General features: G+C 41.2%; 1 protein-coding gene across 1 annotated transcript in view; it reads right to left on the bottom strand.

Annotated features, from left to right (window-relative positions):
• Positions 1-15,539, bottom strand: part of CNTN5 (contactin 5) — a 2,082,395-nt gene that overhangs the window by 311,749 nt on the left and 1,755,107 nt on the right. Inside the window, exon 15 of the mRNA XM_069759184.1 lies at positions 5,203-5,330. Within this exon, the coding sequence (XP_069615285.1) occupies positions 5,203-5,330 (128 nt within the window). The remainder of the gene's footprint in view (positions 1-5,202; positions 5,331-15,539) is intronic.

The following is a 15,539-nucleotide window of genomic DNA, read 5'->3' as shown; positions in this document are numbered from 1 at the left end:
TTTCTATCTTCAGGCTAGTCAGCTCCTCAGGCAGTGCCGAGTTGCATAGGTAGTGATAGGCGCAATCCACTGCTGCTTATAGTTGTGTGAGGATAGATCAGGTACTGCAGTCTACAGAGATTTCACGTCTCAGAGCTCGTCCTATTGTTTTTGGTTATTGCCAGATCTCTGTATGTGCGCTGATTACTGCACGCTGTGTTGCCTGATTGCCAGCCATAACACATAACCAGGGGTATTGCGTGACGTTGGGCGAAGGCAGAAGACATAAAATTGCCCTCCGCCCCAGAATCCACGCAGAGCTCTACCGAGTGGGAGAATGAGCCTATAGTAATTGTCCCCTTAAAGGACAATTTAGAGGCAAACGTCGCCGTGTCTAGTGTACCTCCACCTACTACCACTAGACGCTGACGTTTCCTCGACCGCTGAGAGCATCTGGTGGCTAGATGTCCTGACTGCTGGCAAACATGACAGACCTTGAGTGCACAAGCGGTCCAGGACTTAGATCCCGCTTGTGACACTTCCCTGGCCTCATGTGACTCAGGAACCAGGACCGGAGATTCCAGAGGTTTGGCGAAGGTAGGAGCCAGCCGAAACCTCTGCCTACACTGGGCTCGCTCTAACCTCCGCTAGTTAAAAAGGAGGTCAATTCGAGTGGAGACAGTTATTAACTCCTCCAGTGTGGCAAGAATCTCCCTAGTGGCCAGAGCGTTCTTAACGTGGTTAGCCAGGCCCCTCCAAAATATGGGGATAAGAGCTTTACCCGACCAATCCAGCTCCGAAGCTAAAGTGCGGAATTGGACGGCAAAATGACTGACCAAGGACTCACCCTGAGTTAATGCCAGCAGTTGGAGCGCCGTATCATGGGTGACTTGAGGTCCTAAAAAGACCTGTTTCAGAGTGCTCAGAAACAGAGCAGATAGATGAAGCTGCAACCCATAATGAGGTCCTGGTTATGGGGGACTTTAACTACCCGGATATTAACTGGGAAACAGAAACCTGTGAAACCCATAAAGGCAACAGGTTTCTGCTAATAACCAAGAAAAATTATCTTTCACAATTGGTGCAGAATCCAACCAAAGGAGCAGCACTTTTAGACCTAATACTATCTAATAGACCTGACAGAATAACAAATCTGCAGGTGGTTGGGCATTTAGGAAATAGCGACCACAATATTGTGCAGTTTCACCTGTCTTTCACTAGGGGGACTTGTCAGGGAGTCACAAAAACATTGAACTTTAGGAAGGCAAAGTTTGAACAGCTTAGAGATGCCCTTAATCTGGTAGACTGGGACGATATCCTCAGAAATGAGAATACAGATAATAAATGGGAAATGTTTAAGAACATCCTAAATAGGCAGTGTAAGCGGTTTATACCTTGTGGGAATAAAAGGACTAGAAATAGGAAAAACCCAATGTGGCTAAACAAAGAAGTAAGACAGGCAATTAACAGTAAAAAAAAAGCATTTGCACTTCTAAAGCAGGATGGCACCATTGAAGCTCTAAAAAACTATAGGGAGAAAAATACTTTATCTAAAAAACTAATTAAAGCTGCCAAAAAGGAAACAGAGAAGCACATTGCTAAGGAGAGTAAAACTAATCCCAAACTGTTCTTCAACTATATCAATAGTAAAAGAATAAAAACTGAAAATGTAGGCCCCTTAAAAAATAGTGAGGAAAGAATGGTTGTAGATGACGAGGAAAAAGCTAACATATTAAACACCTTCTTCTCCACGGTATTCACGGTGGAAAATGAAATGCTAGGTGAAATCCCAAGAAACAATGAAAACCCTATATTAAGGGTCACCAATCTAACCCAAGAAGAGGTGCGAAACCGGCTAAATAAGATTAAAATAGATAAATCTCCGGGTCCGGATGGCATACACCCACGAGTACTAAGAGAACTAAGTAATGTAATAGATAAACCATTATTTCTTATTTTTAGTGACTCTATAGCGACAAGGTCTGTTCCGCAGGACTGGCGCATAGCAAATGTGGTGCCAATATTCAAAAAGGGCTCTAAAAGTGAACCTGGAAATTATAGGCCAGTAAGTCTAACCTCTATTGTTGGTAAAATATTTGAAGGGTTTCTGAGGGATGTTATTCTGGATTATCTCAATGAGAATAACTGTTTAACTCCATATCAGCATGGGTTTATGAGAAATCGCTCCTGTCAAACCAATCTAATCAGTTTTTATGAAGAGGTAAGCTATAGACTGGACCACGGTGAGTCATTGGACGTGGTATATCTCGATTTTTCCAAAGCGTTTGATACCGTGCCGCACAAGAGGTTGGTACACAAAATGAGAATGCTTGGTCTGGGGGAAAATGTGTGTAAATGGGTTAGTAACTGGCTTAGTGATAGAAAGCAGAGGGTGGTTATAAATGGTATAGTCTCTAACTGGGTCGCTGTGACCAGTGGGGTACCGCAGGGGTCAGTATTGGGACCTGTTCTCTTCAACATATTCATTAATGATCTGGTAGAAGGTTTACACAGTAAAATATCGATATTTGCAGATGATACAAAACTATGTAAAGCAGTTAATACAAGAGAAGATAGTATTCTGCTACAGATGGATCTGGATAAGTTGGAAACTTGGGCTGAAAGGTGGCAGATGAGGTTTAACAATGATAAATGTAAGGTTATACACATGGGAAGAGGGAATCAATATCACCATTACACACTGAACGGGAAACCACTGGGTAAATCTGACAGGGAGAAGGACTTGGGGATCCTAGTTAATGATAAACTTACCTGGAGCAGCCAGTGCCAGGCAGCAGCTGCCAAGGCAAACAGGATCATGGGGTGCATTAAAAGAGGTCTGGATACACATGATGAGAGCATTATACTGCCTCTGTACAAATCCCTAGTTAGACCGCACATGAAGTACTGTGTCCAGTTTTGGGCACCGGTGCTCAGGAAGGATATAATGGAACTAGAGAGAGTACAAAGGAGGGCAACAAAATTAATAAAGGGGATGGGAGAACTACAATACCCAGATAGATTAGCGAAATTAGGATTATTTAGTCTAGAAAAAAGACGACTGAGGGGCGATCTAATAACCATGTATAAGTATATAAGGGGACAATACAAATATCTCGCTGAGGATCTGTTTATACCAAGGAAGGTGACGGGCACAAGGGGGCATTCTTTGCGTCTGGAGGAGAGAAGGTTTTTCCACCAACATAGAAGAGGATTCTTTACTGTTAGGGCAGTGAGAATCTGGAATTGCTTGCCTGAGGAGGTGGTGATGGCGAACTCAGTCGAGGGGTTCAAGAGAGGCCTGGATGTCTTCCTGGAGCAGAACAATATTGTATCATACAATTATTAGGTTCTGTAGAAGGACGTAGATCTGGGTATTTATTATGATGGAATATAGGCTGAACTGGACGGACAAATGTCTTTTTTCGGCCTCACTTACTAACTATGTTATGTTACTCTGCACCACATGATCGCCACGCTCCCACAGCGGCGTAGCCCATTCCAACGCCCTGTCCGACAAGAGAGACACTATAAATCCCACCTTAGCCCGCTCTGTGGGAAAACGTGCAGCCAGGAGCTCGAGGTGAATAGAGCACTGACTCGCAAATCCCCTACAAAATTTGCTATCACCAGAAAATTTTTCTGGCAGTGGGAGGCGAGAAAATGTCGGAGCAGGGGTGGCAATGGACAGGGTTGCTGCAGCCACGCTAGCAGCCTGTACAGCAACTGCGGTAACATCCACAGCTGAGGTTGCGCTCTCAAGAGCTGCCAACCTACCCTCCAGCTGCTGGATATACCGCAAGGATTGCTGTTTGTCCGTCATTACTAGCCAGACCCTGGCGCTAGTGTAATGTTAGGGCTAGCGGAACGCACCAAATAATAAGACAGATAGAGTATGGTGCGTTCGCAGCCCGGGGTCCACCGTGCAGAGATGGAACCTGCTGCCAAGTAATGACGGACTATATGGCGGTACTCATAAGTAAACACACGTGGGTTAAACTTCACCCAGCGTGAAGGAAGCGATCCTGTTGCGTCACAGGACCGCGGTACCGCACATAGAGCGTGAGCAAGTAGTCAGCGAACTCAACCCCAACTAGGATTGAAGTCCGATTAGACCCTTGCTGGCACAACACCGCAACTGGGTGTGTAAGGAAACTAAATAACAATATTAAGGCACAAGAGTGCATGCGGTGCCGCACTGACGAACGCCACTAACCACCCAGGCTTGGGTAAGGAAAGCACCGAGGAAGTGCACGGCGCTGTACTGGCGGTCACAGCAACTGGACGCTGTAATGTGTGATTCGTGCTGTAGGATAAGTCGGGCGCTAGATAGCAACCATACACCTTCCGCGAACAGACATTCAATAGGGTAGGGGTATCCAAGGACGACTTGCACTCACAACATACACACATTAACAATTGTACACTAGCGCATGGCCGTGCGGTCATGCGCAGTTTATATAGTTGCAGCACAGGAAGTGGCCACAGAAACTTTGCCCTTCCAAGACCTGCCAAGAGGACCAATGGAATGTGCTGCAGAGCCTGAGCACATGACCCTCGATCTCCAACGGGAGATCTTGCCCTGGGCATGCTCAGTGTTTGCAGACAAGGACTTAGTCCCAGAGAAGTCCGCTCGCTGCTGACCAGCACTGACTTTAATGGCAGAAGCTGAAGAAGCAGCAGTAACTCTCTGTACAGAGTGAGACTGAGCAAGACGCTGGGACCGACGTCCCTGCTGAGCAGACTCCACTGCGGCTGGATAAGAATGGGAGACCGCAGCGGAGATGGCTCGAGATTCCCCCTGTGCAGAAGTGGGAACTCGAGACCTAACACATGCATGCTCAGCTAAGCATACATGCTTTTTTTCAGTGGGGAGAGGTGAAAGACTGACAGACGCCTTTGAAGTCACTTATCTTCTGCAGTAACAAACTATCTGGCACATCAATATCCAAGACATGAGATTTTTGAAGACATTAGACATTTTTTTTAATTTTTTTTTAATTTTATGATATCAATTAAAAAAGTTTCAATTATTTATGAGCAGTATAACCAGTATAAAATCTCCTTTTTTTCCCCCTTTAATATGTTATAAGCCTTATGTCCTATGACTAGTTGACCCAAAATTACTTCATTCTCTCATTAAAATAATTTACATATTTAAAGAATCCATAAGGAAGAAACACTGGTTTAATTAGGTTTTGACCGAATCAGACAACTCATTACCTGTAACAGACACAACTGTTGTAATTTCCGCAGAACCGAACACATTTTCCCCACGGCACGTGTACTTCCCTTCATCTGATTTAGAGGCATTTAAGATCCGTAAAGTTCCATCTGGAAGAACAGCTATCCTGGAAAAAGAGAGAGATTTTATACATCTGGAGTCACAAAGAAATAACCTGCAAGTTTTAATGAAAAAATAAATAAATAAAATAATAGGAAAAGCAGTTTATTACTGTAGGTTGAAAAAGTAATAGACTACTGAAAATATGTAAATTAGAATTAAGTCCGAAATCTAGTAATAGTAGTTTTTAATATAATTTTATCTAAGAATGATGTCCAGTTCCTTTCTGATGTCATATGGGAGAGAGTCATGTACAGTATGTAATGTCACTGCTCTTACAGTAAAGAATCTTCATCCATGATAATGAGAGATAAGCAAATTGATTTGAGGCAATTTGAAATTGCTCTAAATTTCACAAACACAACCCAAATGTTATATTATTTGATTTGCTCAAATTAAACAAAATGGTGGTTTGCTGGATTCTTTTTAGGGCTGAGAAGGGAATTAAAAAATATATACCCACTTTGCAACCCTCCCCTTAATTAGAATCTCACCTCCCTGCCTGGCGTTCTGTTGACTTATTTCCTCACCCCAACTCTGGTCTTTGTTTTTTGTCAAAATTACTAAGTGCATTCGGCACTGACTAAGTGTCGAGTGACGTCACGATGTTACGGGGCAACGAACATCTGTCCAATGAGCGCTGGAATGCACCAAAGAGTGAAGATGTAAGAGAAGACTGGAGCCGGTGGGAGGAAGGAAAGAAGCTAAGAAGTAGGGGCAAGGTCATCATAATGTTTTTTAATTATACACCCTCTATTTGTATTATGATCTTGAGTCTGGAGACTCCTTGTAGTATAATAAACCACCTTTATAGGCGATGCACGTTGAGTACATTTGACGTGAAATTAATTTCTTGACCAATTTCAAGCAAATTTGGCAGATCACATTTTGCCAAATTGTCTAATCTCTACCGATAATGGCAAAATCTTCTTTCCTCTAGATGGAGAGGCTGACTCTCCTTTTTATATTTAGAGTACTGGGCACAAATACACAAATACATAATTAACCTTCGTCCGGCTGAGTAGGTACAATTGTAACTATTCCGTTTTAAAATTGCAATAACTTTTTTTTTCCGAAAAGCCGTAGAGGGCTGAAATTTCGTGACATCTCTGCAGTTTTGGTCCAGAATGTATTGGCCAAATTTCAATAAAACATATATGAAGGTACAATTGTACCTCTGCAGCCGGTTAACATTGTAAAATTATGCAGCCTGACAAAGTTAAACATAATTAATGGGCTACCCTTCAACTGGCTTTCTTCTAACTAAATAGCTCCAATTTTGATCATCTAAGAACAATGGTTCACCCACCCAACGTACAACTTTGAACCTAAACGGGCTCTATTATGTATTTTTTGTACACTCTTGACCAAAAACTCAACACAATTTTCCATCTTCCATATTAAAATGAGAACGAATGTTGATCATTGATACACCATAAAAGGTTGTCCACTACTCAGACAGCCCCTTCTCAATCCCTATGTTGTCCCCTTGTAAAATATTAGCACTTATACTCACCTCCAGTGCTGGCGCTGTTCGCAAGAGCTGAGAAAGCCACAGCTCTCACTTCTTTCGGATGTATGTGGTTTGTCCGAAAGTGGAAAGAAAGAACACAGCGCTGCTTGACCACAGGGATTGCATGACATGACAATGTTATGCAATCCCCGGGAGACTCTGTACCGATAATAAGGGAATGGCATTAGCACCGGAGGTGAATATGGGTGTTATTATTTTACTGGAGGCAACATAGTGCTCAAGAAGGGGTTGTGTTAGCACTACAGTGGACAACCCATTTAAAATGAAAACCTTCAGCGTTGATTGGAAATGTATCAATTTGTGTAAGGGCACAAGTAGGGACAGAGGGTACGGTAACACCCAATTGTCAAAATATTGAAATATTTCTTGGAGGAACAAAATAAAGTTCTAAATAAATATGCTGCAGAATTGTTATTCCATGAAGAATACAGGCATTTACTAAAACGGACACGTCAGGGGAGCTGACAGGTCCTCTTTACCTCTATAAAAAACATATAACTATTGCAGGCAGTCTACGATACGATACGATACGATACACTTTATTGATCCCGTGGGAAATTATGGTATCATATGGTCTAAACATTAACAACACAGAATAAATTTCACACATGACCCTGATGAATAAGATGCATCTCGCCTTCTCAGGTGCTAATTAAAAGAGTCTTAAACACGTGTCAAAAGGCAGTCTTTAAAGGGACTGTCATTTTAATTACTCTGCTAGTGAACGGCTGATTGATATATCCATTTATAAAACTAATTTCCGATGCCACAAGATGTGATTCACATATCCGGAGAATCGCCGAGTACGGGATAATAATTTAGCGATTTCTCGTGTTTGTAAATATACAGCAGGTTGAGTTTGATCAGTGTAGCTATTTATAAGGAAAGCGTGAAGTATTTAACTGAAAAACTCACCAAGTCAGAGTGCGAACTAAAACTGTATATACACATGTAAAAAAAAATGAGGTGTGGAATGGATGGTGTGAAGGCGGCCAAGAACTTAATTAACCTAAGTAAACATTTTAGAGAAAATCTTTAGAATAGAACCTTTGTCAAAAAAGACAATTTATTTTGCACAAGTGCCAATTTTTTATATCAAATACTAATTTGTGACATTTAAATAATTTATTCCTGTATAATTTGAATATTATTTTGTTTTGTCGTATTTATATTGTGTAATGTATTGTACAGTATCTCCCTGCTTCTGTCGCTGGGCAGAGCTGCAATTTCGTTGCAGGCATTGTAAGGTGACAAATCTAGTTCTATGTTATCTGGGACTTGTAGATCCATCCAAGCTGGGAGATAGAGAGTAAACTTCTGCCAGTGACTTTGCTGTGTGGCTTGGGCAGGGCTGTAAACTATTTAAGCTCCTGAAATCCTTCTGCTCGCGGCCAGTTATAATCTGACTAGCTTCACTGTACTTCTGTGTAGCTTACTTGTATCCCCAATGGACATCTCTGCTTTTGAACTTGGCCCCATTTTTTGACTACTCTCCTGTCTTCTGTATTTTGTTCTTCACTGACCTCCTAGTTCTGAGCTGACTAGCAGACCATTCTTTCTGTCGGCCTGCACCACCAGCCAGCAGCTTATTTGTGGCCCCAACTCAGGGGTCCCTGTGTAAGTCCAGATCTTTGTAAAGGGGTTAAAGGATAAAAAACTGGAGTAACCCACGGGACCTATTAAATAGAGTGACTTGTGTCAAGTCTGTCCAAGGTAGCAATTTTAGCACTGCCCGGCAAACACTGACAGACCATTTACTTAATGTAGATACGGTAATTAAATCCCAGTTTAAACAGGTTTCCCAGGCACATTCTTCCACCTTCTCCTACATAAGATTTGAAAGCAAGGTTTAGATGTTTTGTATACGAATTTTGCACTCAGATTTTCAGTGCATAAAGTTTGCTGCATTTTACAGTCTGACGAATGTGGAAAGATCTAGCTTAATTTCATCCACATGCTTCTCTTTTTTTTGTGCAGAATCCACCTGGAAATAGTTTTTTGTTGAGTTTTTGCAAGCATATCATATTATTTTACAGATCTGGTGCAGATTTTACCCACTTATTTTAATGGGGATCCTAAATCTGCAGTTTAAGACTTTGGCCTGGCATTGTTTTTGTTGAATTTTTGGTGCGTTTCTGCCAAAAAAAAAAAATGCACATAAAAAAGATCAGTGTCGTATTTTTGGAATTATAAGGCACACTTTTTTCCCCCAAATTGTGGGGAAAATGGGTGTGTGTCTTATAGTCCGAATTGTGGCTGCAGTGTAGCTTACCAGATGCAATAATTGTGGCTGCAGTGAAGCTTACCAGCTACCTGAAGCTTTTGGCAGCAGGGTAGGAGCCTGGCGCAGTGAGGTGTATGGCAGGGTGAAAGCCCAGAGTCCCGCACTTTCCATACTCTTCTCCAGAAAATGGCCACTGGAAGCGGCGCATGTGTAAATTGAGATCTTATCTCCTGAGATTTGGCTCCCAAAATCTCAATTGCGCTTGCGTCTCCTCCAGTGGCCATTTTTCCGGACTCCACTGCATTAGAAAGTATGGAAGGTGCGAGGCTCCAGGCTGTCATAAAATGACGGCATAGCCCCTGCACCACTGAACACCTTGTTGTACCAGCCTAGGGCCCACAGACATGGCCCAACTCCTGCCGCCACCAAACACCCCGTCCTGCCAGCCTCTTCTGCCCCTGCCAGCAGAGACCCTACCACCTGGCCCCCTGCTCTACCACTGCTGCCTGCCACCCCCTAGATAAGCTACTGCGAAAGCGGATTATAATAACATTCAGAATTTTATTTAAAAAAAAAACATTTTTTTCCTGTTTTCCTCCCCAAAATTTGGGGTGCATTTCATAATCCGCAAAATACGGTAAGTTAGGAAAATCTGCAAGAATTTGAGATGCAGAAATGCATTAAGTTTCGAAATCTGCCCCAAATTTGCAGTGTGTAAGCCAACTTGAGAGAATCTAATGCATGTAGGGCGGCACAATTATTAGCCGCACACTATTTGCTGGACGTTGGCCAACTTCTTCGACAACTTTCACCCAGCATGCACCAGTGTCTCTCCATACCAGATGTCGGAGGGTACAAGCATCAAGCTCCTTTTTATCTCCCATCTTTTCATAATTTGCTATCCTAATAGGGCTTTTGCACACACCTACTGTACATAGAGGAGAAGCATCTAAAAATGGATGCAATTGCCTAGTAATATCACTAATTTAATTGCCATTTACCTTGAATTTACGGTAATTATAGCTGTCAACTGCTAAGATGAAGGGACGTCCACAAAAAAAATAAAAGAAAAACTGTACTCCCCTTACAAGTTTCCCACAATTCTTCTTCCCACCAATCAGCCTCCATGCTTCCTTATATGAACAGTGATTGGCTGCAGCCAGAAATGAAGCAGAAGGGGTAATTAACTTTAATATACTTTATATATTATTTATTTTAGGGTACACTAAACTGTTTTGTTTGTTTTTAATGTTTTTTTTTTATTCTATTAAGGACTTATGACTCCTTCATTTCTGACGTGTATTGATCTCTGGTTCTCTAAATGTTATATACAGACAGTTGGAGAAAAGTTTGTGCGATGTATTGAAAGGTCACAAATTATCTGCATTGTCTTCAATAAATATCAGGTTTTGAGCATTTCAAAAAAGTGTTGATTTTCTGTATGTATTTTAATAAGCAGAGGGATCTCTGAATGTTCTTTTGATCCCCACTCAGAACGTCCACCTAAGTTGTCTGGCGCTTGTGGTCGCACATGCTTAGTAGCTGTGTATCCTTCCCCTCCCAGTAGGGCGCGTCCTGTTATTCTACAGACCAGGTTATCAGGACTGGTGCACTGGAAGTGGATTATCCCTGACACCACAGGATGCACAACACTATCGGGAAACAATTGTTACAGATGTAGCCATCTTTAAACGGAATATGTCTCCACATTTGACATAAGCTATAAGTATGGGCATACAGGTTACAGACGATGATGAAAAATATCCTACCTGTATGCCTTATATCAAATGACTTATTGTTGACTATCACTTTATGTAAATGATCTCTTCTAGGCTATGGGGCATACGCTGCCCGGAAGATTTAAAGAAATGTAATCATTGTGGCACCCCATATTTACAGACATGTTTTGCCTAATCCAACAGATAAATATAATATTTAGTGAGCAAACCATCCATTTAACGTGAATCTGTCACTAAAGTCCACAATGCCAATTGTCTGCATTATTATATCATTCTTAAACCTGATGGGGCTGATGTATTTACTTTGATAAACTATGTCAGAATGGTGATATAATCATTCATGAAAGTTTATCTTAATCTTCATCCACTTATCCCGAACCACAGCTTCTTAGTGTCCCACCTTCCCGAATGACCACCCACCTAGCTTGATTGACAGTTCCTCCCTGTTGCTGACTTCTCACTGTTCAGTACAAGCTGCAGCTGTCCACTGGATGGGTGGAGACTGAATATATTTTGTAGCTGGACTCTCATCATACAGCACGGTGGCTCAGTTGTAGCACTGAAGTCCTGGGTTCAAATCCCACCAAAGACAATACCAGCAACATTTGTATGTTCTCCCCATGTTTGCGTCGTCTTAGTCTGGTTTCTCCCACAATCCAGAGACATACTGATGGGGAATTTGAATTGTGAACCCTAATAGGAACGGTGATAATGTCTGTAAAGTGCTGCAGAATATAAGCAAGCAAAATAAAAAAAAAATCTTAATATCAAGATTGTACAACTAGTGTGCCATGAATTTTCAGAGTAAGTACATCAGCTTCATAAGGTATGAGACCTCTTTTTGTTTTTTTTTAATCTACACTTCTCAACATTGAAATCGCAACACCAAGAAGGAAAAGTAATGGAATTATGCTAATCACGGGATGGATAGATATGTTAATAATATGCAAATGTGCTAATTGTATCCCCCATCCTCTGGAACTCTCTGCCCCAACACGTCCGACTATCAACCACAGTCGGATCCTTCAGACGGAACCTGAAAACTCATCTCTTCAGGAAAGCCTACAGCCTGCACTGACACCGCTGCTGCCTCATCACCAACGAAGCTACCGCCTCACCAACACCGGAGCTACCGCCTCACCAACACCGGAGCTACCGCCTCACCAACACCGGAGCTCCTGCAACCCTCAACCTACTGTCTCCTTCCCCATAATCCTGTAGAATGTAAGCCCGCAAGGGCAGGGTCCTCGCCCCTCTGTATCAGTCCGTCATTGTTAGTTTGTTTACTGTATGTGATATTTGTAACTTGTATGTAACCCCTTCTCATGTACAGCACCATGGAATCAATGGTGCTATATAAATAAATAATAATAATAATAATAAAATTGATAGCAGCCAATGAGTGCAAGCGCATGTATTTCTGTACGTCGCGCTCATACTAGATACTGAATAAATTGAGATATTTTCAAAATGTTGTTTCCATTTTTTCATCATTTGCAGATCAGCAACATGACACGATCCTGTGATATCCGTGTTGCCACGACTTTCCTTCTCAGTGATGTAATTTCCGTGTTGAAGAGTGTAGCTAGAGCCACCTTTGATGTCGTTTTAGGTCTCCTATTTGCATTTTATAGAGCGGTGAATGAAATGTAACCCTATGTTGAGAAGCCAACTAAATTATATAGGGTTAATATTATGCTTCATTCACAAGGGTAATGGTAGACTTTTATCTTTTTATTTATTCTTAAATCCTGGTTGCTTTTGCAGCTGCTTCTTGACATTGAGTGCCGCTCCTTAGCTTACTCGCTGCTTAGAGATAAAAATAAAAGTGGATTTTTTTACATTTCTTTTGTAAAGTTAATTAATTTTAAATTTAAAGGGAATCTGTCAGTAGGATCAACTCTCCTAAGCCGTCTATATGGGCATGTGCAGTGTGTTACGTGTTATGGAACCACTCGGCACCCAGAATATGTTGTGCAGTTATATGTATGTATAATAGGTTCCATGTGAGATGAATGTCCCTAATGCATCAGCCCACAGGCTGCATCCCTGGGCAGAGGGGACACGATATTCCCCTTTTGTCCGCCCCCCACCTTTGTAATTCCCACAGTAAATATCGTCAGGCTCCGGCCACCTGCGGCTATTGTAATGTATGTCTGGCCTGCCGCTTTTCTATTGGCCTGCCCTCTGTATCTGTGTGATATATTCTGTGTCCTGTGAGTAAAGTGTTGTCAGACTGGAAATACGTGAAGACGCAGTGATCTTTTATATGCGCCCATGTAACCAAGCAATTCTATCCAGCGTTCTTCATTAAGACTCCAGCCAAAGCAAAGTGGACCTCCTGAAACACGGGGTGGTACTGAAAGAGGTACCCCAGCTTGGTAGACCCCGTTACAAGTAGGTCATAGGAAGCTAAATAAAATGATACCTTGATATCTGTGATCCGATGTCTTATTTCAGAGAAATCAACATTTTTCTTATTATGTAAATGAGCTGTTAAGATCTATGGGTCGGACATAGATCTCCCTGAGAATCTGCCTCCAGAGTTAATTTTAAATGAAAGGAGGCATTACCAGTGTGAGACATGTAGATGAGGAGAGCAGACTGTCAGTTATTACATGTCTCGCACGGGTAACTCCCCCCTTGCATTTATAATAATCTTTGGAGGTATATTTCCAGGGAGATCTATGTCCGGCCCATAGATCTTAACAGCACATTTACACATTAAGAAAAATTTGGATTTCTCTGGAATAAAACATCGGATTGCAGATATCAAGGCATCATTTTATTCAGCTTCCTAAGCACTACATGTCCATATAGGCGGCTTAGGAGGGTTTATCCTGCCGACAGATTCCCTGTAAATTTTCTCATTCCTATTATTATTACCTTTTTAATACAGTAAATTCGCTTGTAGAAAAAACCCAGTAACTTGAAGATATTACAAAAAAATTATATTCAGATCTGTCGATTGGGAAATGAAGGTTTCCTTTAATTCTGAATTTAATCTAATGTCCATCTTGTATTAGACTGTAAAACATGTTCAGTAATTGGTGTCTCGGATTAAAATTCAAAGAAGGTGTCAGGAGCAGCGTTTCATTTTCCTAATATGAACCCTCCATCTAACGTTTCATACTGTAGCTGCCAATAAAACGCATTTCCTAAAACTGCAAATTGCAATATATCAGCTCATCAGCCAAAAAGGTAGAAAAAAACGAAGTTCTAAATAAACCGACTTCTCCCAATGGACACAGATTGCAAAATCCCATTTCTCTCTTCAGTGAGACCATAACGTTAAGTAGAGATGGGTTAATTATGAATGTAAAACATTCTTTAGGGGATTGTTACCATGGATATCATTGCCAGAGGTTAATGAGCTTCAGATCTTATTAACAAATGGTGCATTCTGTGTGAAGGGCAAACAACGGTCCAAATATTACCAGTTTACCACTCACAATAACCTTGGGAAAAATAGCTCCCTCTCCCAGGAAATTAGCATTTATAATTTTTTTTTTTTTTATTATTATAAAAATATTGTCTAATTTTTAGTAAGAATTCTATTATGCCACATGAGAAAAATGTATAAAATAAGTATATGATAATTAGAAATAAAATAATCAAAAAAATTATCAACACAATTACGAAAGAAAATGATAGAAAAAAATAAATAAATAATGCACATTTTGCACTTTATCATTAAAGAGGTTTTCTGGGACATTAACACTGATGGCCTCTCCTTAGGATAGGTCATCAAAGTCTGATCAGTGGGGGTGCGACATCTGGCACACCCACCAATCAGCTGTCCCCGCTGTTGGTGACTGGAGCTGCTCAGTTCCGGGGCTTCACCACACAGCACAGTCGATGGAATAGTGGCCGCGGACCGGTACTGCACATCATCCCTCTATTGATTTCACCATGGCGGATGTGCAGCACTTTACAGTCAACAGAGCTGTGATGTCCAGTTATGTAACTGAGCAGTTCTGGCCAACGCCGACACCGGGAACAGTTTATCAGCGGGTGTGCCAGTTGTCATACTCCTCATTAATCAGACATTAACCCCTTCACCACCATTTGATTTTCCGTTTTTTGCTTTTTCTGTTTTTGCACCCTAACTTTTTTAAAATTTTTCTATCTACCCTCCCTGCCATAGGAGGGTTTAATTTTTGCGGGAGGAGTCGTACTTTTGATTGACACCATTGATTCAACCCCCCCCCAAAAAAAAATTCAAGTGCTGTGAAATTGCAAAAAATTGTTTTTGGGGTTTTTATTTACTATGTTCACTATATGGTAAAACTGATCAGGTAGTGTGATTCTCCAAGTCACTTTGAGTACACAGATACTAAACATGTTAAGATTATTTTTTATTTAAGTTGTGAAAAAAGATTCCAAAGTTTATGGAATTTTGCCATTTTCTGAGACACGTATCAATTTTTTTATTGTTTTATTTTGATGGGGTAAAAGGAGGGGTGATTTGAAATCATTTGGTTTTAAAATGTTTTTAAATATTTTTTAAAACTTTTTTTTTTACTTTTTACTTGCTTCAATAATCTTCTTAGGCGATGTGAAGCTGCGATTGTTTGATCTACTGTGATATACATAGCAGGGCTTCATCAGGGTATCAGAAAATACCCCTGAGTGACACCATTCTAAAAACTGAACCCCTCAATGTCCTCAAAACCACATTCAAAGAAGGTTAACTCTATGCGTCACAGGAATTAATGC

The sequence above is a fragment of the Ranitomeya imitator genome, chromosome 3 (genome assembly GCF_032444005.1).
Source record: "Ranitomeya imitator isolate aRanImi1 chromosome 3, aRanImi1.pri, whole genome shotgun sequence".
Lineage (NCBI taxonomy): Eukaryota > Metazoa > Chordata > Amphibia > Anura > Dendrobatidae > Ranitomeya > Ranitomeya imitator.
The sequence above is the reverse complement of the archived record's forward strand: the minus strand, read 5'-3'. Positions and strand labels throughout refer to the sequence as shown.